Source organism: Leptosomus discolor, chromosome 13 (genome assembly GCF_034619465.1).
Source record: "Leptosomus discolor isolate bLepDis1 chromosome 13, bLepDis1.hap2, whole genome shotgun sequence".
In the NCBI taxonomy this organism is placed as follows: domain Eukaryota; kingdom Metazoa; phylum Chordata; class Aves; order Leptosomiformes; family Leptosomidae; genus Leptosomus; species Leptosomus discolor.
The window spans coordinates 983,523-1,003,778 of NC_141403.1; the positions used below are offsets into that span (position 1 = coordinate 983,523).

General features: G+C 44.1%; 1 protein-coding gene across 1 annotated transcript in view; it reads left to right on the forward strand.

The window, feature by feature from the left end:
- TAF4B (TATA-box binding protein associated factor 4b) overlaps positions 1 to 20,256 on the forward strand; it is a 67,725-nt gene that overhangs the window by 32,773 nt on the left and 14,696 nt on the right. The window contains 6 exon segments of the mRNA XM_086472765.1: positions 3,972 to 4,169; positions 4,339 to 4,371; positions 4,874 to 4,887; positions 6,705 to 6,835; positions 12,040 to 12,165; positions 13,188 to 13,244. Of these exon segments, the coding sequence (XP_086328891.1) occupies positions 3,972 to 4,169; positions 4,339 to 4,371; positions 4,874 to 4,887; positions 6,705 to 6,835; positions 12,040 to 12,165; positions 13,188 to 13,244 (559 nt within the window).

Here is a 20,256-nt window from a genome sequence, read left to right on the forward strand (position 1 = left end):
AAACACTGGTAGCCAGAAGTTGAGAGGAAAAGCTGATGTTAATGCAAAATCTCTGTTCAGCTGCCGCAAGCTTTTATGAAATATACTTCAGAATATAATTTGGGATGTAATTTTGGGTAGTGGTGTTTGGAAAAAAAAATCGCATCATAAATATCATAATTAAAAAAACAAAGAGTAACAAGCAAACTAACTCCTACAAAAATTAGAAACTTTTTTCTGTGGTCTTCCAATGAGATATATCAGTTGTCTTATGTGAGAAAGTTTGAATTCTTGATGTTCCTTCCCTGCATTGTTAAATTCTTAGTGTAGGAAAAACTGTGCTTTTACAGTGTGATCCAAGATGGATTTCTGTTCTTCCTTCTGCATTACAATTTTCAAAGTAGCTTAAGTCTGTGAGAATTCGGATTTGAATCTCTAACGTGCCTTAAATTATTCTAGCAATGGATGTCTTTGGATGCAGCCCCCTGCTGAGCTTCTATTCACTGCTACAACCGAGCTTTCTGAGTTGGAAAGCTACATGCGAGAATCTTCGTATATATGGACCTGGCCAGCGGGTACCTGAGCTTTTGGCTTCCCGAGCTTTTGGCTTCCCGCAGTCGAGGCTCGGTGTTCTCGGAGCAGGTCGAGCCCCGCGCAGTGTTAATCCGGGTGTTCCCCAGTCAGCCGTGGTTTGCTCTCCGCACTGTTCCCAGCACAGCTGTTCCGTGGGAGCTGTGGTCCCTCGGCCGCTGGTCACGGGCGAGGCAGCCAGGAGCGCCGTGGCCCGTCGGCTCCGGCGGGGTTGGTGATGGGCAGAGCGCGCGTCCGGTGCTTGCTGGGACTGCGCGGGTGGCGCTTCCGACTGCGGCTCTCGTTGCAGCGTGTCGCCGCGCCTGACTGCCTCTGCCCTGGTGTGACTGGGTTGGGTTAGGCTTCGAGGCTGGGATACTCACTAAGCTGTGCTCAATCAGCTGCAGTTGACCTTGTCTGCTCTTTAATGAGCTGTTTCAGGTTGAGATGAGCAGTGGGAAAAAATGGTGATTCCCCCTCCCCCCCAGTTAGAAAAAAAACCTCCCAAAAATTATTTCAGCTGAGTGTGGGCATCGCTGGCACTTGGCTGCCCCATGGCATGCATTGCAAAGGGCAGTCTGGTTTAAAAGCATCAAGATTTTTATAAACTGCACTGTGTCCTTCTGTAAAGTATATGCTAGAGCACGCTGGAAAAAATAAGACATGTATTGGCATCTTCCAACATTTGTCTTGCATCTATTCTGTTTCATAGAGCTCTTCTCCAAAGCACGCACAACTGAGTTGTGCCTTTTGCCTGGAATGTGCTAGCAAACAAACAGGAGTGAGACAGCAGAGTGGAAAACATCTGGGCAGCTGCTCCTCCTGCCCCGCGGTGGTAGTGAGTGCTGGTGGTTCTTGCTCAGCTGGGGTTGTTCTGCCCCACGTAGTTGCCCGTGGTGGTGCACGGAGGTTTGTGTTCTGGTTTTCCCTTTGACTGTTGTATAAAATGGAGTAAATAAACAGATTCAGAGGAGGACACGTGCGTTGGTCAAACACCAGAGGGTGCCACAGACTCGCTTTTCAGCCAATACAGGGAAGGAAATTCGTAGCTGTAGCACTTTAGTAGGATGATTTTTATAGCTTACTTGAAGTACATGATAGTGTATGTAAAATGGTTGAGGCTTGTTTGAACAGCAAGGCAAAAAGAATAGTAGAAAGTACAAACTTAACGTGGCTTCTGAAACTTAGGTTAATCTTTGGTAAGCACTGCTTCTGAGGAAACGTAGTGATGGTTTCTTTGGGTGAAGCAAAACAAGCGCAGCAGTGTTTTCAGAGGTGCAAATCCATCTTTCATCAAGCCTAGTGACTCACTGACTTAATGCAAACTTAGATCCCACAGTGAAGAAGTTAGAATTGGTCCTTAAAAACAGTACAGGTAGAGATGTCTACTTGCTTGTAAGCTTTCGTGTGTGCGTACTCAGAGAAACTGTGTGCATGGAACTATTAAAGAAAATAGTAACCTGATAAAGGTTGGGTTTAGAGAACTGGAACTTGTGTTTGAGTATTTGGAGCACGTGGCCAGATGAAAAGCTAAAATGATTTACTAAAGCTGTGTGCTGTACAGTTGTACCTGAGGTGTAAGCGTCCTTGCTTGGATTCCATAAACAGCTCCATCAGGGTAGCATCAGGTTCAGCATCTGTAGCTTTGATAGCTTGTGATCTGTGCTCTTGGTGTGCTCATTGTGCCGATTTTGTCATCTCCTTTATCAGCAGATCCGTGGCAGTCACTGCGCTTGTCTGCCACCAGCAAAGACTTCTCTGTAGTGGCTGTTAAGAAGAGGAAGCTGGAGTGTGCTTGTGAAGATCAGTTAGCACTCAATTAGCGTTCGGTGAAGCTTCATTCACTTCTTGAGAGATCAGGGTCTCTGTTCGGCTGATAGAGCATGAGTATAGCCTGGAACTGCTCGGCTGCTGGTTGGGCAGGGGCAGGCGAGGGAAGCTGTTCTGGCAGCGGTGGCTTCGGCTTTGAATCGTGGCTGCGGTCAGTTAACCATTCGGGTCGTCCTGGGGCTTAATGCTTTTCTTAGCGCGATGGAGGGGGGGCAGAAGCCTAGTCAGGAGGCAATGTCTAGTTAGACTTAATGAATTCAGTTATTTTGAGAATCTCTTGGGTCTCCTTTTCCCTGAATGGATCTGGTAGAAACACCTAGCTGTGAGGGCACACAAACGAGCGGCAGGAAGAGTAGGGGAAGGCTGGGCTCCTCTCCTAGCCAGCCTTCTCTCTAGAAGTTCGTAGGAGAAGACTTGTGCCCTAGAAACCTCTTGAAGCCCAAAGGAGAAAATGCATCTATAGTTTAAGAAAATATCCCGACACTCTGTCTTTTGGGTATTTCTCAAACCCAACCCATGTTCTGATAACTGCAACTTCTACCTGTTGCTGGCCAGAAGACAGCCTCCAAAAGATCCCTTTTTGCCTAAGAATGGCAAGTTTCTGACTACCCCCTTGTTCAAGAGTTATGTAGGCCACGCAGTGTTTCCTGAAGATGGACTTTATCGAATCTTGCCAGCGAATACTTTTCGGGAGAGGTGCGTTTGTGGTTTGAGTTTGATTTTCTTCTGTTTTCTGAATCTAAAGGCCCTCAGATTGAGTACTGCTACCTGTCTGTGTTAAGATGGCATCCTGTGTTCTGGTTCTAAACCCCTGAAGCCACCATTAGGGCCTTTGTCTCTTTGTGAAGCAAAAAAGGCTTTCTTTTGATGATCTACACTTAATTGAAAATAACTTTGGTATTTTCATTGCTAAAATCTTGCAAAAAGTTTTCCCATATAAAATTAATTCAGTATTTTACCTAAAATGGTATTTTCAAAAAACAAAACAAAACAAAAAAAAAAACAAACAAAAAAACCCAAACAAATAAAAAAAAACCCTGAGGCACATGGGCCTAACATGAGCTTTGCCATGAATTACAGCTGGTCTTAGTTGTGTTAGCCCTAAGCACGCCAGACTTAAGTTTTTATTTTGAACATGTAGACAGAAGCTGCTACGGCAGAATCCGGTTAATGGAGGGATGTTGAGAACTGGGGCATAAGTTCAATGTGTCAGTATTCAACTTTTATTCCACGCTTGGTTCTACCTGGTGAATTAGCGTTTTAGAACAAATTTCAGGCTGCAAGAGTGGTGGTGCAGGGTGGGGGACTTTTACTCCAGGTTTACCTCAGTCCTCAGTTTCTGAGTTTGCTCAAAATTTCAGTTTCATGTGAAAGGTTTGCACGCCTAGCAACTGAGGCATTAGTCAAGCTAATGTTTGAGGGAGGCACTTCACTGACGTGTGAAAGTCGCCTGTCCCTGCCCACACTAAACATCTGTTGTATAGGGGTAGCCTCCAAGATACGTGAATGTTGCTATTTGTTGGTAGTTGAGAGGCTTTTCCTTTGTGTCCATTCTGAATGAAGCATAAAATGTTGTTTTTTCTCTTTAGTAGGGATGAAGAGGACATAAACGATGTGACTTCTATGGCTGGGGTCAATCTTAGCGAGGAGAGCGTGTGCATTTTGGCCACAAACTCTGAAGTCATTGGTACAGTGATCCGCTCTTGTGCGGATGAACCTTTTCTCTCCTCGGAAGCACTTCAGAAGAAGATCTTGAACATAGGTGAGAACAAAGCATACCTTACAGATAGGTATGGATGTCGCATTTCCTCGCCTTGTTTCATCAGCCAGCCTCCAATCTTTGAAGAAGGAGCTGGAACTATTAAGAGATGCCATCTCAATTAGTGTGTTTCTACTAAACTATACTGAGTTTTTACTTCCCCTTCTGGAAACGACTGTTCTCTAAAGTTCTTAGAGAAGTAGTCTGAAGCACAATCAGAAAAAATGAAATTGGTGCCACTTTTACCTGAGAGACCTGAGCAACTTTATTACTCTTAAAGTTAATGGAACACGTAACAGTCACAGAGATGCTAGTGTCAAAGCAAACGCTTAAGCGTTCTTTGCTGCTTCTGCAGCTCCGAACTTGATGCGTTACACTGACTTTCCTTGCAGCTTTTGCGTTCCTCAGCCTGCTCAAATAGAAGTACTCTATTGACCAACATCAGAGATCTTGCCCTTGTGATTAGGAAGAAGTTTCAAACCACCAGTATGCACAGGGCAGACCTTTGTGACTCCCTCTGTGGAAAAATCTTTCATTAATTTTATGCAAAAGAGATATTAAAGCTGTTTGTATCAGTGAATAGTACTGTGGAGTGGATGTTGAATGGCTGAGACTAACCTGTAATAGGAAATTTTTAGTGTATGTATCATCTCAGCTGTTAATTTCTGAGCAGAATAGTAACTATTGCTTAGCAGTGTTGTGTTATGTCAGAGCAAGGAGCATGCGCTTGTGTAGCACCACACTGACAGGTGCCATTGCTGTCTGCAGCAGACTGGATGAACGTTGCGCAGTTGCTTGCTCCTGCTCTGTGCCTGGTGGCTTGTCACACTGGGACAGTGAGTTTGGCAGCTGAGCGTCCAGGAAAGCTGCAGTTCACACATCCAGTCATAGTTCTGTCCTAGTGGTTTAACTACACGATCGCAGCCTTCCTACGTGCAACTTGTTCTTAGTCCAAACTAAGCAGCGAGCCTGGGATGAGCCCGTAACCTGCGCCTGCTGCCTCCATGCATCCCGCCCTAGTTAGCCAGGTATGCCCCGTACGGCTCAGGTGGCTGTTGGGTTGGGTGACATAAATGCTGTGCTGCTAGTGGAAAAGGGAAAATATGCATTGAAACTGGTGCCCAGAAGCTGCTCTCAAAATCCAGTAGAGGGTTAACTGGTCATCCATGGGAAGTAGATCTAAGGAAAAATAAGAGCTCTACTGAAACATACAGACAAAGTACTTCTAGAGCAATTGTCTGGTTTGGGGTGTGGAGACAATTCATTGAAAGGTGGAAAATACAAGCCTGGCTGTTTCATGGCTGGCGTGGTTGCTGTTCCACATGAATAATAATTTGTGTCATAAATGAGAAGTGTTTTGATTGCAAGGAGAATGAATGCTTCGACTCTTGAACCGAGCCCTCTTTGGCTTAGGAGCTGTGTGTGTGTGTGAAGGCAGGTCTCGAGGTTGGGGGGATTTTGGTTTGAGTTGACGTTTCTGTATTCTGATAGTATAGCGGGAAACCGCTGAGGAAGCGTTGAAAGGTGCTTGAGCAAAATGAGCTTTGCACTCAGCTAAGGTACAGGCCAACGCTTGCTGGCCAAGATCACATAGCGGGAACACTTTGATCATATTTGGGAAAATATCGTTGATTCTCCCTGTCTGGTGAGGTTGTTACTCGCTTTCGGTTAGGGTAGCAAAGGCAAATGAAATAGGTGATTAGTTGTTTTTTACAGTGTACTGTTTATCCATTCTTAACACTCCGCTTGTCAATAAATACCGAAATGGGTTTTGAAGGCGTGCTGTATATTGCACCATAAAGTATTACAGCCGCTGTAAAGGCGGCGAGGGCCGAGGAAGAGCGACAGGTACTGCGTGGGAGGCGTGGGAGGCTGCTGGCCAGGGGTCAGGACGGCTTCTCTGTCCCAGCCCAGCTCCGGGCAGCTCTGCCTGGGTTGCAGCCGCTGAAACGCGGAGAGGCAGCGGCAGCCCGAGGGAAAAGGCTGAAGGTGATGGCGTGGTGACCCCATCTGGCCTCGGACTGGGCTGTCCGAGCTGCTGCCGCGGGAGCGTTGGGTCTGTCTGCCCTGTGCCGGTCGGTCAAGGCAGGTGAGAGGGTCCCGTGTGCCGGGACTGTGCTGCAAAACCCATCCCTGTTCGTCAAATAAATGTCATGAGTTGTTAACAAGCACAGTGTCAAGCAGGGCAAAATGTAATTCTCTATTTTTTTAATTACTGGAATTAACAGAATATGGCACTAATTTCTACAGCTACCACTTCTCCCCCTCCCCGAACATGAAGCTTGATTTGTGTTCTTATTAACTTTGTCCTATAAATGACCTTGCAAGGAGAGTGGTTCTGGAGGCTAAGTGAAACAATGTCTATATTTTCTGAAGCTCCAGGCTAAGTTTTATTAATGTAATGTCTAAGATCTTTGAAGTTGTGACTTTACCAGGAAAATCATAATCTCCAAACCTTTATTCATAATGGGTATGACTTCCAGGGGGAACAGAATACCTGCTGTGCTAATTATTTCAATTATCAGCTACTACTAAAACATGTAATGGATTTTCTCTGCTTCCACAGGTAAAAGGCATGACATTATGGAACTTAACTCTGATGTTGTGAACTTGATCTCCCACGCTACACAGGAGAGATTACGAGGGCTCCTAGAAAAACTAACTGTAATTGCTCAGCACAGAGTATCAACCCACAAGGTAAAGGAAATCATTAAGCAAGTTTTGCACCAAAGTTTTCCTGCTTTACAGCCTTGAAGGTAAACCTCTCCCAAGTACAGGCACATCATATGCAATATGTGCCTTTTCAGTATCTACCAAAGGCTGGGTTTGTTTTAAGTGTTTATAGCCTCTAACTGTTCCTTACAGCTTCCCTTCAACTTGTTGGATAGGTGCTCTTAAAACCCAGCATAAGAATAAATGTGTGTGTTTCTCCTCTTCCGTAGAAGTGGTGGCTGTTAACAAAATCTGTCTTGCATGCTAAATGTAGAGCTATTTCTGTATGCTCTTGGTGATCTGGTTGATTTAGGGGCTCGTGTTTGCTTTATGCGTTTACTGTTGGTGGAACTGCAGTGTTGGCTCAGTAAAAAGCCTTGGGAAACTGAACGGTGTATTTTATTTTTAGAAAGTGCTCCATGTGAAGGCAGAGACCCCTTTGATCTTAAAGTTTCTGGAATGTGTTTTCCGACAATGCTACTTGAGATTCCATCCTTCCCCCTCCGTCTTGTGTTGGCTCCATTCAGTCTAAAGTATATTGGGTTCCAGTGAGCCAATATCCCTCAAGATGCTTGTGTGGTACAAATGGGAAGCAGTAACTTACTAGTGGCTGAAACAGCTTTTTGAGGCTTTTTTTTTGTCATTCAATAATAAGGTATTAGTCCTTACTTTTTTCAGTATCAAACTGGTTTAGGAAAATTTGGAAGTTAGAAGCAGATTATCTGTCAACTCTGAATTTCTTGTTTGTCTGTTTGTTTGGTTTTTTACAGAAACTTTATACTTAATGAAACTTAACAAGAGCAAGTAACTGATGGGATAGGAGTTATTTTTGTACTGAACACTTTTTATAGGCTTTTAAGCACTGGAGAAGCAATAGTAAAGAGCAGGAACTATTTGGAAACTTCCAAGTATTTATAGTGATGTCTGGAGCAGTTATAGTATGCTGTTCATTGCCAGAAGAAGATGCAGTAGAAAAACAAAATCTATAGAGAAAAAGTGTAGAAGTTTTTATGAGAAGTCTTTAGAAATCTGCACGTTCTGTGTTGTCTCTCTGAAGTGGGAGATCCAATAGTGCTCATGAGCCAAAAGCAAGGTGGAAGCTGAAGTCCTGAGTAACCAGTAGGACTTAGTGTCTTGCAGATACCAAGGACACAAGGAAATGTTTTTGGACAGTGGGCTTGGTGGGGCTGATTACTTTCTCATTGAACTAAAGCAGTAGAAAAACTGATAGGTTTTTGTCTGATTGAATTGCTGGAAGCAATGATAAGATTGAAAGACTGCAATAAGATTGCTTTCTTTCCCTGTTTCTCAAGAACAAAACAAACAAACAAACAAAAAGTAATCCTAGAGGCGCAGGTACTGTCTTTTGTTAGGAAGGCGGTGTTACAGGACAGAGGAGTCTCCTACAGGATTGCATTTGTGAGTAGGATTATTGTGAGAGATGCTTGGCAGGCTCTTAGATTTCTAAGTTCAAGGACAGAACACTACAGGCTTTTGGGGCCCTGTTACAGACTTGAATATGTATTTTGGCAGCCCTGTATTCCATCTCCCCCGGTGCTTGCCACTGTCCTTTTTTCCCTCTAAGCTATCGATAGGTACCAGTGTGCAATGTCGGCTCCATGTACTTGAGAGAATTGTCCAGAGCCTTTCCAAGAGGATTTGGTAGTTGCCCTGCAAGGCTTTGTATCGACCTGTCTTCAGTACAGAAGGACGGCCAGAAACAGGGATAGGTGTGGTGAAGTCAAGGTAACGACTGTTAGGGTGGAAGTGCATGTAAAAAGCCAATAATCCATGGGATCGTACTCAGGAAACTCTTCTTCCCAGTTTGCTCTGCTCATGCCTAGCAGCTCACATCTGATGGGTAGCTCTGCAGAACCAGTGAGTTGGCAGGATAAAAGCTTCATAACGTGCCACCATGTAGGCTTGCCACCTTTTGCCCTTTTTCACTAACTCAAAGAGGAAAAAAAAAAAAAGCCCCAATGATATAATTGGAAGTTACTAACTTAATTAGGATAAAACTATCGTGGTGGTCTCTATCTGAAGTAGGAATAGCCTTTCAGATTGTTGTAAGCTGCTCTGTGCTGTGACTCTTGTTGCAGTGCCCTTGGTAAGACCATAAAAGCAAAGGTTGAGCCTCGGTAAGACCACAAAGTGTGGAGGAACACATTTTGTAACCAGATTGTATAGATGCACTAACGTACTGTTGTGTGAAAGCAGCGACTTCTTTCAGGGTAGCGGAAAAACTTTCTTTCACTTTTGGTGAACTCCAGATTAAATTTAGCTCAGTTAAAGTAAATATGACTTTTTAGCTGTCAGATATACAAGGTCAGCTGTGGCACATACAAATCTAACCATGCTCTGTATTGTGGTTACGTGCTTTATCTGTCATAACTTAAATCCTGGCCTCGATGATGCTTGTAACTTCAGTGTTGTTGGGATTGCACTGTTGAGGCTGGGAGGACAGTTTGTCCTTGTGTGAGGATGTTGAACTGTTGTATGGACAAACACTGAATCCAACTTACTTCATCATATCACGAGTGGCTACAGGTTATGAACAGGTATACAACATAATGTTTTCTGTCTAAGGAATTCAGTGCTAAATGATCACAGAGAACAAGTTTGAGTAGGACAAAATAGAAATGCAGGTGTTCCTCTTCTAAAAATTCCTGAAATAAGGTATCCTAAAACGTTTGTCGATGAGCTGGAATACTACTATGGATGCACTCATGTCTTGTCCCATAAAAGCTCGTGGTAGTGCATTGGAGAGCTTCTGGTTGAGAGGCTTGCATTCCTAACTGGCGTAGGGTCTTGAATTTGGCTTTAAAAATGTAAGTATCTGACTCTGACTTTGGGCATTCCAAAGCAAAACACTTCTAAACTTGAGAAAAAATAATCTTCTGGTAATACGGCTTTCTTCTTTGTCCCTTTAAAAGGATTGCAGCATGGTGGTGGATTATTATAAACTGCTGCTTCAAAACAAATTGTACTAATGTACTGAGACTGACTCCAAGTAGGGTATGTTTTGTGGGGAGCAGTGGAAAAAAAATCTCAAGCAGTAACAGAAGAGGGGGGAAAGGCTTGTTGGACTCTTGCAGAGCTACAAGCCCTGCTTGGGAAAGAAAGTCGTCTTGGTTGCAACACATGGTGTGGTCTGAGCCGCTACTGGTGATATCACAGAATGTCAGGGGTTGGAAGGGACCTCGAAAGTTCATCCAGTCCAACCCCCCTGCCAGAGCAGGACCACCCAGAGCAGGTCACCCAGGAACGTGTCGAGGCGGGTTTTGAATGTCTCCAGAGAAGGAGACCCCACCACCTCTCTGGGCAGCCTGTTCCAGTGCTCTGCCACCCTCACAGGGAAAGACTTTTTCCTGATGTTCATATGGAACCTCCTGTGCTCCAGCTTGCACCCGTTGCCCCTTGTCCTGTCACTGGCCATCACCGAGAAGAGCCAGGCTCCATCCTCCTGACACTCGCCCTTTAAGTATTTATGAACATCGATGAGGTCACCCCTCAGTCTCCTCTTCTCCAGGCTAAAGAGACCCAGCTCCCTCAGCCTTTCATCATGAGGGGGATGTTCCACCCCTTTAACCATCTTTGTGGCTCTGCACTGGACTCTTTCCAGCAGTTCCCCGTCCTTCTTGACCTGAGGGGCCCAGAACTGGACACGCTATTCCAGATGGGCTCTGTGACAATGTGGTGGCTCACTGAAAAGGGCCCAACTTAATACCAGAAGAGGAGTTGATTTCATGCTCTGGCTGGGTTGTAAGAATTCAGACTGGGAGGCAATGGTGCCCCACAAGAGGACTTTTACTTTCCTTCCAGCTTCTAAAACTATATGACTGGGTGTGGGAAGAAGGGTCTGAGCATGGTGTGTTTGAAAACCAAAAAATTAGCAACTGAAGTCACTGATAGTCCATATACTGAAAATACAGCCTTGCCTAAAATATACCTGTAAACCATGCTGTGCTTATTCCAGAGCAGCTGGGTGTCAAGGTTGCTTCATTAAAGTGTGAGTTTGGGGTAGGTTAGAAAGAAGGGTTGCTGAGAGTATGTGATGTGTTTGGCTGGTAAAAGCCCAAGGGTAAATTTCGCAGGAAAAGGCAAGTTCACGAAGTAACATGGGAAGAAGATGACTCTAGGATGGGCATTAGAGAGTGGTATAGAGGGGTGGGCTCCCTGCCTTGTGTTACCCAATGCCCTCTGGCCAAGGCACGGCTTGAAGAGCAGAGTAGTAAAACCAAGCATTTCATTGCAGTTGACTAGGTTTTAGACCTTTCCTTTCTCTGTCTTATTTCCTATCTAAAGTAAACTCAGACTTTCTAGTGAGGGCAAAAATAGTATGAAAAATTAATTACTGATTGTTACTTTTCAGGCCAAAAGGACTGTAGTCTTGTTTCAGTGCACATGTGTTTGAGTTATTGTTGGAACTATTCATTTGTATTCACTGGCCCAGCTTTGCACAGGGGGCTGGACCAGGTGACTTCCAGAGGTCACCTTTCAGCATAAACTATTCCATGACTTGAGAGCACCCACGGAGGCAAAAACATGTATTCCTAAAGCTATAATAAACCATGTATAAATTACATGACTTTCTCCACCCCCAAAACTGATTGTAACTACTTCTAAACAACCTCTCTGCTCCATGAAACCTCTTTGGAAATACCAGGTGAGGCTTATTTCAAATTTTGGATTAAATGGGTGAGACTAGAACACCAAACACCAGAAACTTAAAATGTCAACTTTTTTTTTTTTTTTCTTCACCCCTTTCTCTTTAGCAGGGAAAGGATTTGATGTTCTGCTGCTTTGCAGTTCTCTTTTTTTTTTTTTTTTTCCTCTTAACCTGTCCAGAAGACAGTCTTGTGCGTAAGTTTACTGGATGTGAAGTTGCTGTTGAAAACAAAATTTTAGCCTTTAGACATAAAGATTTTGTTGTTGGTACAGCCAATATAGACCAGATGTTGTTAATGTCAGTTGTTCCATAACCTCTTACTAGTCACAGACTCTGGGGAACATGCTTCGGTGGAGAGGAGGTGTGTAAATGACTACCTACCACCTGAAGTCTTTCTAAAACAACCTACGCTTTTCAGCTTTGAAAAAAACCAGTGTTCTTTTAGGTTGTTCCCATTGGGTTTCTAGCTGTGGTGGTGTATATAAAAGTCTGGTTGTCTATAACAAACTTCTCTTTCCAGGGGAGCGATAGCTACATCGTCTCTAGTGACACCAGAGCACAGCTGAGATTTCTTGAAAAGCTTGATCACCTAGAAAAGCAGAGAAAGGATGAAGAGGAACGTGAAATGTTGCTTCGAGCAGCCAAGGTAAGAACTTCGCTTCTTGCTTTCCAGGGAAGTAGTTGTGAACATTTTCAGGTTTCTCCTATTTCTGCATTAAGTGTAGTAACCATTAACTCTGTAACTGGAAATCCGTAGTGTTTAGGATAGCTTAGGCTATGCAGAAAAAGGATTTCAGCTTTTTACATTCTTTAAAAAAAGCAGAGGGGTGCTTTCAAGTGTGTGGTGGGGTGAATTCTTCCTTTGGGATTATTCCTGCTGGTCAAAGTGAAGTAAGAAGTATTCACCGCTGTAAATGTCCTTTCTGCCTCTGGAGTTGGTATGCCTTCCTCCGTATCTGTGTATGGCACTTCTGAAAATAGGGGCTCACTGTGCTTGTTCAAGCTGGAGCGTGGTGAGATCCACCGCCCTGCCAGGTGTGTTTGTTTTCTGTCGTCAGATCAGAGGGCTGGCCTCAGAGCTGCTGCCCTGGCATCCACAAACCCCTGATGGGGCCACTGCTAGTACAGAGTAAGTTCCCTTCGTTCCCCTTCCCTCCCCTCAAGAATGGGAGCAAAAGAAAAAAAACCAACCAGTAGAGGCTGCCTCCCTCAGGTGTGACCTGATCATCTTCTGTTTGCTGGGTTTTTTGGGTTTGTGTCAAGCTGAATTCTGGAGCCCCTCGGGTGGCAGCCTGGTCTGGAGCTGAAGGAATCATGTTGTCCTTGCACGAGTGTGACTCCCTCTTTCCCGCACTTCCTGTCCTTTTTAAGTGTTGGCTGCTGACATGAACAACATCATGCCTAGACTGGACCTGACTGACAGCGTTAGCATCATTTTCAGCTTAATCTTGCTCCAGGCTAGAGCAGAGGCAGCCGGCCCAGATGGGGGGGGGGGGGGTGCGTTTGCGCGTGGAGGGGGAGGGAAGCCAGTCTGGACTGAGGCGTTCACCCCTGGAGCGAAATCTTTCAATCACCAGAGAAAATTGTCATTTATTAAATATTTAACGGTTACGATGGTGTTTGGGCGCCAGGAATTTCTGTTCAATCTTTTTCCTCTTCCTTTGGTAGAGCCGTTCCAATAAAGAAGATCCCGAGCAACTGCGGTTAAAGCAGAAGGCGAAAGAGGTAGGACTTCCCGTTACCATGCTTGCCTTTGTGTGCTGAGAGGAGGTTGGCAGCCTTGTCCTGGCAATTAGGTCAGGGTTTATTTTGCTGCTGCATACCATTTGCAGAGGCCTTGGGGAAGGACAGGAACTGCCACAGGCAAGGGCAGTGCTTCAAATAAGGTCAATGAATTATGTGCTCTCTCTTTTTTAACATTTTATTTTCCTGGTTTCAGTCCGGTCTAGAAACGGTCCTTTGTAAACTGCAGCAGTACACTTGGTAGGAATATAATGTGGGATTAGGGGGGGGAAAAAAAACCCGAAACTTTGAGATTTAGCATCTGGGACTGTACAATAGGCTACATTTTTCCAGGGTAATTGTTCGTTTTGTAAATCTGATACTGCTTATAATTCTTTGGCTGGGAGGCGGTACTGGGATTTAGTTTTAAATGGAAAACGCCTCTGGCTTTTAATTTTCTGGGCCCAGCAGTTTTCTGTTCTGGAATGGAGCCCTTGTTTCACACAGTTCATGTTTAGCTGCAGGGGTTTTAGTTTATAGCTTAGACTGGTTAAGCTTTTACTCCCAGAGGCCTCTGCATAGCAACTGTAGAAATCAACAAATAAGTTCATTTATGTCTGCAGCCTCCTCTCAGTAGCTGACTTTTTACATTTCCCAATATCCATTTCCTGACTTTTCTAGCCTGAGAGAAAAAAGCTCCACTAATTGGAGCTTATTTTAATTGAGCCTTAATATTGGATCTCACTGGAGTTGCCCCCAGAGCTACTGGGAACAGAATGAAATGAAAGTACCTAAGGTTGAAGATGTGTGTGCGTGTGTATGTGTGTGTGAAATTTTTCACTTGACCTACAGATTCTTTTCCCTGCTGAATAAATCATCAAGCCTGTTCACATTTCTGATTAAGGATCTGACAGCAGACGATAATAAAGACAATTGAGGTGTGAGACGTGTGATACAGAGCTGAAGAAATTGGTTTCTATAGTTACTTGACTGATTTCATGCAATTTTTAAGGATCTTTGTGCTAAATGAGAGTGATTTTCTGAGCAACCTTTTTCCTTAACTGTGCCTCTTGAACTATGAAATTTGTTGTTGCTTAACATTGCTGCACTTGGCTCCTAGGTGCCAGCAGCAGCAGCAGGTTATTTATGAATGCTTTAAAGGCCCTTATTGTTTGGATTAATGTAGGAGCCCAGGCAAAACAAATGGAAATCCAGTAAAATAGTATTAGAATCAGTGCTCTGGATTTGCACCATAGTAGGAGAAATTCGTAAAGAGGAGGGAGAAGGAACTTACCTCACTATCTGTCTTTTAATGCTTTCTTTCTGCTTACAACTCTTTTCTTCATGCTTGCAATCTGTGAGTACAGAGCTGCCCTAAAGCCCTTCCCGGTTTGCCTCTAGTGCCACCAGGATCAACAAGCAGCGGGTGATGCTAACTTGTCTTGTTTTGTAGGTGGCTTTACCTCTGCGTCATCTGGTTGTTTCTAGAGGTTCTTTCTTCTGCTGTAACACTGCAAAGCAATTCGTTTATGCAATTTCTTTTCTCTTTTCATCTGAACAATAACGTGTAGGATCTTGAAAAATATTCCGTGATTTGGATTATTTAGAACAGGAAGAAGTCAGATGTGTGTGTGCTTTGGATCACTTTTTAGATTGGTTGGTATTGTTAGTGAGATCTCTTTTAAAAACTGACATATTTTAAAAACTGAGATATTGGTGTGCAAAAGAGGAGCCAGCAGAGTGGGGAAAGGTGTCTGAGATGAGTACTTAATGTTCTGTTAAGCGCTTGAGTTCGCATCCTTCAGTGCATCTTACCTTGTGCCAGACTAACAGAGCCTTCATCGCGCCTGTCCTGCCTATTTCTGCACGCTGCGCTGCTCCCAGGGCGACGGTCCCCAAGTGCTTCGCCAACAGAGGAGGTGGCAGATGGGCCTCTTGGGGCAGCACGGATCTCTGTGTCAGTATTGCTTTGCCCTCTGTCCTGCTGCTTTGCTCTCTGGAGAATGAGGCAGCCAGAACGTCTTCGGGCTTCACATGCCACGTGGGGAAACCCACCTTCTGTGCCAGGGGTGCTTTCTTAGCCTGTGAGACCATCTCAAGCTTGAGTGGGAATGAACCCAAATGCAGCCAAGTCAGTTTTGGTGCTTTATTGACTCTCATAAATCCAGGATGTGCTGTCCTCCAGCAGCTGGAGGCAACATCTTAACATTGCTGGAAGTACATCCAGAGATTCAGCAGTGCATTCTTTTATCCAAGAGGCTATACGTAATTGCTGTGGCCTTTTCGTCCCTTTTTGCGTGACCTATTGCCTCAAACTTCCCCTATGCCAAGTCATTTACTTTGCTGTATTCTTAGTCTGTGTAGCTTGCTATGCATTAAGTCTTCATTTACTTCCCCCTTTCACCTGTTTCGCCAGATTTTAATACCTATGGAAAGCGCACATTCCTTCTGAGGCAGCTGCAAGGCTTGCCCCAAGCTGCTCCTTTGTGCACTCAAGAACTTTGTCCTTGCTCACCTCTCTGTGGGCCAGCTCTTTGTGCAACATCCTTCCTGAAGTCTGGTTAAATTACCCCTGCCTTTCATTCAGCCTTACCTGTCACTTCAAGCTGAGAGGATACAGTCCTCGCATTGTCCCTGATGCTTGCGCTCTTAAACCATAACTTTTTTTAGGTGCTCTCTGCTATTTCCTGTTCTACTTTCAACTCTACTTCCAGTTACAAAGAAAATGTTCAGTTGGTGCAATTCTTGTAGCTGTATTTATGGTTTATCTCAGGCTTCGTTCCTTTTCTGAAGTGAGATCACTTAAATGGAGCAGGTGTAGGATGCTGTCAAATGCACAAGCATGCCCTGTGAACAGTGCATCCCAGAAGACTGTAAAAATGTCAGTATTGAACAGTGTGTACTGTAAATTTAAATATAAACCCTGGTCTTCTGCACTGCTGCCTTTCATCTTCAGAAGTGACTGTGCTTGTACTGTGGCTTCAGGAAGCTTCAGGCTGAGGCTGAGCAAACCTTTCGGGTTGTGTGTGTGCAAGGCTGCTGCTTGGGGTTGAGGAGGTGAGCAGGTATCGTACTGAGAGCACCTTCGCTTCTGCCACCATAGCTACCTTCAGCTCTGCTCGACCTCGTGGCACCTTGCAGCGTCTGGTGGTGGATGAAGGTTGGTGGGACAAGCACCTGCTGGACGGCACTCGCCTGCCCGGTCCTTGCTCTTCCAGCAGCTCTGTTCATGTAAGGCTGCACAGGTCTTCCCAGCCCCCTGTTCCCGCCTCCTTCATGCACTTGTGCGTGTCACCATTACGGTTTGACACAGAAGTCACAAGACGGCAGTAGATGAGGTGCTGAGAAAATTCAGTACCTTTAGTACCAACTGACTGGGAGGAAAATGGCAAGTGTTAGGGTATCTTTGTGGAGGCAAAACAAACCCTATCAAAATATCAAACAAAAAGTCTGCGTGATTCCAGCGAGTTCCTGGGTGTTATATAGTAATGACTGAAATTTGGTTGTTCTGTAGTATCTTTTTCAACAGTAAACTTTTCTTTCCTATTTCATGTGTCCATCGTTCCCTTATTTCTTCTCACATTCTCAGGTAACAAGTCACTGTAACCTGGTTCTTTCTGCTCTTCCTACTGTCTCCAACCCACATTTTCAAGCTGTTTGTTTCCTTTTTCCTCCCCACACCTCTTGTGCTGCTTCTGTATTTAGTCTGCTGGACCTGATGGTTCAAATTCTTTAAGACCACTCTTGTGGTAGGGGAAAAAAGAAACTCCCTAGTTAACCGTAACCTCTCAAAAAAGCAAACAAGATGCTGCGAGCAAAATAAGATCTCATTGCGATCAATTGGCTTCTTATGAGCCTTCAGTGACATCCTGACAGCTTCTGCTTAATTATCTGATTTATATTATCTTTATTGTTCTGTAGTGTTTCTTACCTGCTTCTGCATGTTTTGGAAAAAAAAAACCAAAACAACACGGTTATTGAACAGACATAAATTTTGTTACTCTGCAGTGCAGCCCTACAAATAACAAAGGGCTGTTATCAGAGATTTGGAGTCTTGCAGAAAGTCAGGGGTGGAAATCCTGTGAAGTGTTAGGTTATTGAGCGAGCTAATAAGTGACCCAAATCCCTGTTTGTGGCATTCATGTTGGTGTTTTGAAGGAGCATGAGAAAAGAGCAGCATCGGATACCCTAAAACCAGCTGGCTGGAAGATGATAGCAACTACCTCTATCTAGTGAGAAACAAAAGCCCTCCAAAACTCCATGAAGCCAGTTCTTGGATTTTCAAACAGCCTTTCCTAAGTTTCTATGAGGGGCTATAATGGACATGTAACCAGCTGAAAGCGTGGCCTTGGATTAGAAACTTGCTAAGAGAGGAAATTTTAGGACTAAAAGTATGACAGAAAGATGATAATGGAGAGCCAGAGTTCTGTGCCAAGAGCAAGTGTTGGATGGACTGCACGGTGGGATGGAGAAACGTGCAGGTGGAAGCCAAGTCTTAAACGTTCTCTAGCTTTGAGACCTCAGGAGTGAGTGAAGGAATAGGCAGTGTTACAGCAGCTGAAAATCGCTCAAAATACCATGTGTTTGGAAAAACTGTGGTTGGTTTTACAGTAATGTCTTGCCAGGGCTGGCCCCTGTCCTGTGGTGGTGATGCAGGTCTGCTGACAGTCACTGAGCAGTCCTCTCGCGGGTGGTTGCATCTGAAACCGAAACGACAGAATATGTTGCTTGGGCGTGGGGTTCTGGAGCCTTTTGCTCGGCCTTGCCGCAGCGGGAGCCGGGGCAGCGTCCGCAGAGCGCTGGGTGCTGGGTGCCAGGCGCTTCCCGGGGCGGCCAAGTGAGGCCAGCTCATGGGACTGCGCAGGGCAAGCGAACTCCGGAGGCTCTGGGATACGCAGAAATGCATCAGTATCGGTTAAACAAAACAAAACTGGTAAAAGGCAATGCACACTCCACACCTGGGAAATTCTTAACAAGAATGGGCAAAATAAGGGATCAGGAAGTCACTGCACCCTGGGTTTTTTCTTGAATTCTTGTGGGGGGTTGTTTGTTTACATATTAGGGAATGTCAGATGTCAACTGAAGGAATTTTATAATTTTTTCCCTATGCATAGATGACTTTATGACTATCCTGGAAAAATTTTCTGTTGTTCTCCAAAACATCTTGCTGCACGTACCCTTTAGCTGTAGACAGACAGGACACCTGGCCTTGGGGGACGCAGCCACGTCAGGGCCTGTTCTGCCACTGAGGCCTGGAGGTGGAATATTGACCTGGAAGAAACCTACAGTATTCCTTCCAGCCCTGTTATAAGTTAGGGCGGCACCTCAAACCAGTGCATGCTATTCTGCTCTTCTGCTGTTAAACCTAAATTACAACGGAGGGAAAAGTCAGTGGAAACTAATTGTATGGCTAATTAAAACAGTTTGAAAGGAAGCAATTGCAAGAAGAGAAATTGCATTATAGGCAAGAGGAGGGGATGGTAAATGTTTAAATATGCAGCCTTCAAATGTCAGTTCTCCTCAGAGAATGTCCCCCATATGAGAAGTCTGGTATTCAACTGCATTCAACCTGTAGGGCAGAAAATTTTGTATAGGAAAGGTAGAGGCTGGAGGCAGTAATGCTCATTGAGTTTTATGACAACCAGCACGAGAGGCTTGGGATTGAAAACAGATTTTTAAGGTTTATTTTTCATTTTCGTCACAAGTTCCTTAAAATGCTTAAAGGGAAGGCGAAAAAATTGGACTTCTTTTTTTCCAAAGACAATGAAGGGAGAAGTGACTGGGAGCAGTAGAAAACTTTCAAAGGACTAAATGGAGGACACAATGAAACCCAGTGAAACTTTGGAAAAGATGGTCAGGAAAAAAGAGTGGATAGAAAGAAGTCAGCTCAGTGGGATAAGTGGCCCCACTTAAGAGGTACCTTAATATTTAGTTCTTTAAAAATGTACAGTAAAGAGCAGTAGTAAGGAGCTGTATAGGTGTTCAGGTTCCTTTTTTACTGATGCAAGCTAGAAAAAAGTAAATGTTGATATTTGGTCATAATTGCTTTGTTTTTTAATATTCATTAATTTATTGTTTAATTTCTTTATTGTGGGAGCTGACAGAATCAGGGGCTTCTGCCTCTTTTGTATACTTGTATTCCTTGCTTTCAAACCCCCCCTCCCAAGTCTTATACAAATTCTTGTTCATCTACTTCAGTGCTTTTATTAGTCCTGATGTACTTATTGCTGGATAGGACACATAACCCTTAGGCATACATTAACTTGTCTTCAGCCTTCCCTGGTTTCCTTTCCTGCCAGTTCTTCTGTTACTTTAAATATTTATTTAATCTATCCCATAGTCTGTCAGCCTACAATGTCATATGTGGAGACAGCCCCAGTTTTGTCTTGATATTAAACCCAGTATCTTGTACACATGCTTTTTAGTCTTTCCCTTATAATAATTATAACCAAATCCAGAACTGTGATGTTTAGTTTCCCCATCTGTCTTTCTGTCTTACCAGCATTTCTTCTGAGCTCATTTACATCCATACGCCTGTATTTATTTGTTATTGCATTGCCAAGACTATTTTTGGGTTTGTTGTTTTTTTTTTTTTTTCCTAAACATAAGTTCCTGGCACTTAAATCCGAGAAGCAGAGAAAAGAATTCTCTCATTCATTTATTTCTTAGTACTCTGTATATTGAAGCTCCTGCGGAAGTGGGCAGTGGTATGAAATTCTTGAGACACAGGTATTCTGCCAGCATTGTGCTGGACAAGTGCCACCTGTTTGGCTTTTCTTTAACCTCAGACCTGTTACCGCTCTGTGAGCCCTGGCCAATACAGATGCTTAATTTCTTGTTTCTACCTCTAAGAACCTGGTAAAACTGTTCTTGAGGATCTAGATAGTAAAGGTTTTGTGTGCTTTGTCTTCTATGAACACTTATACCAAGTACCCTGCTCTGCTTTGGGCGCTTTGTGACCAGACATGAGGGTTGTCGTTACTCCTTTTCAAAGGTGAACGCATATTCAGCTCTT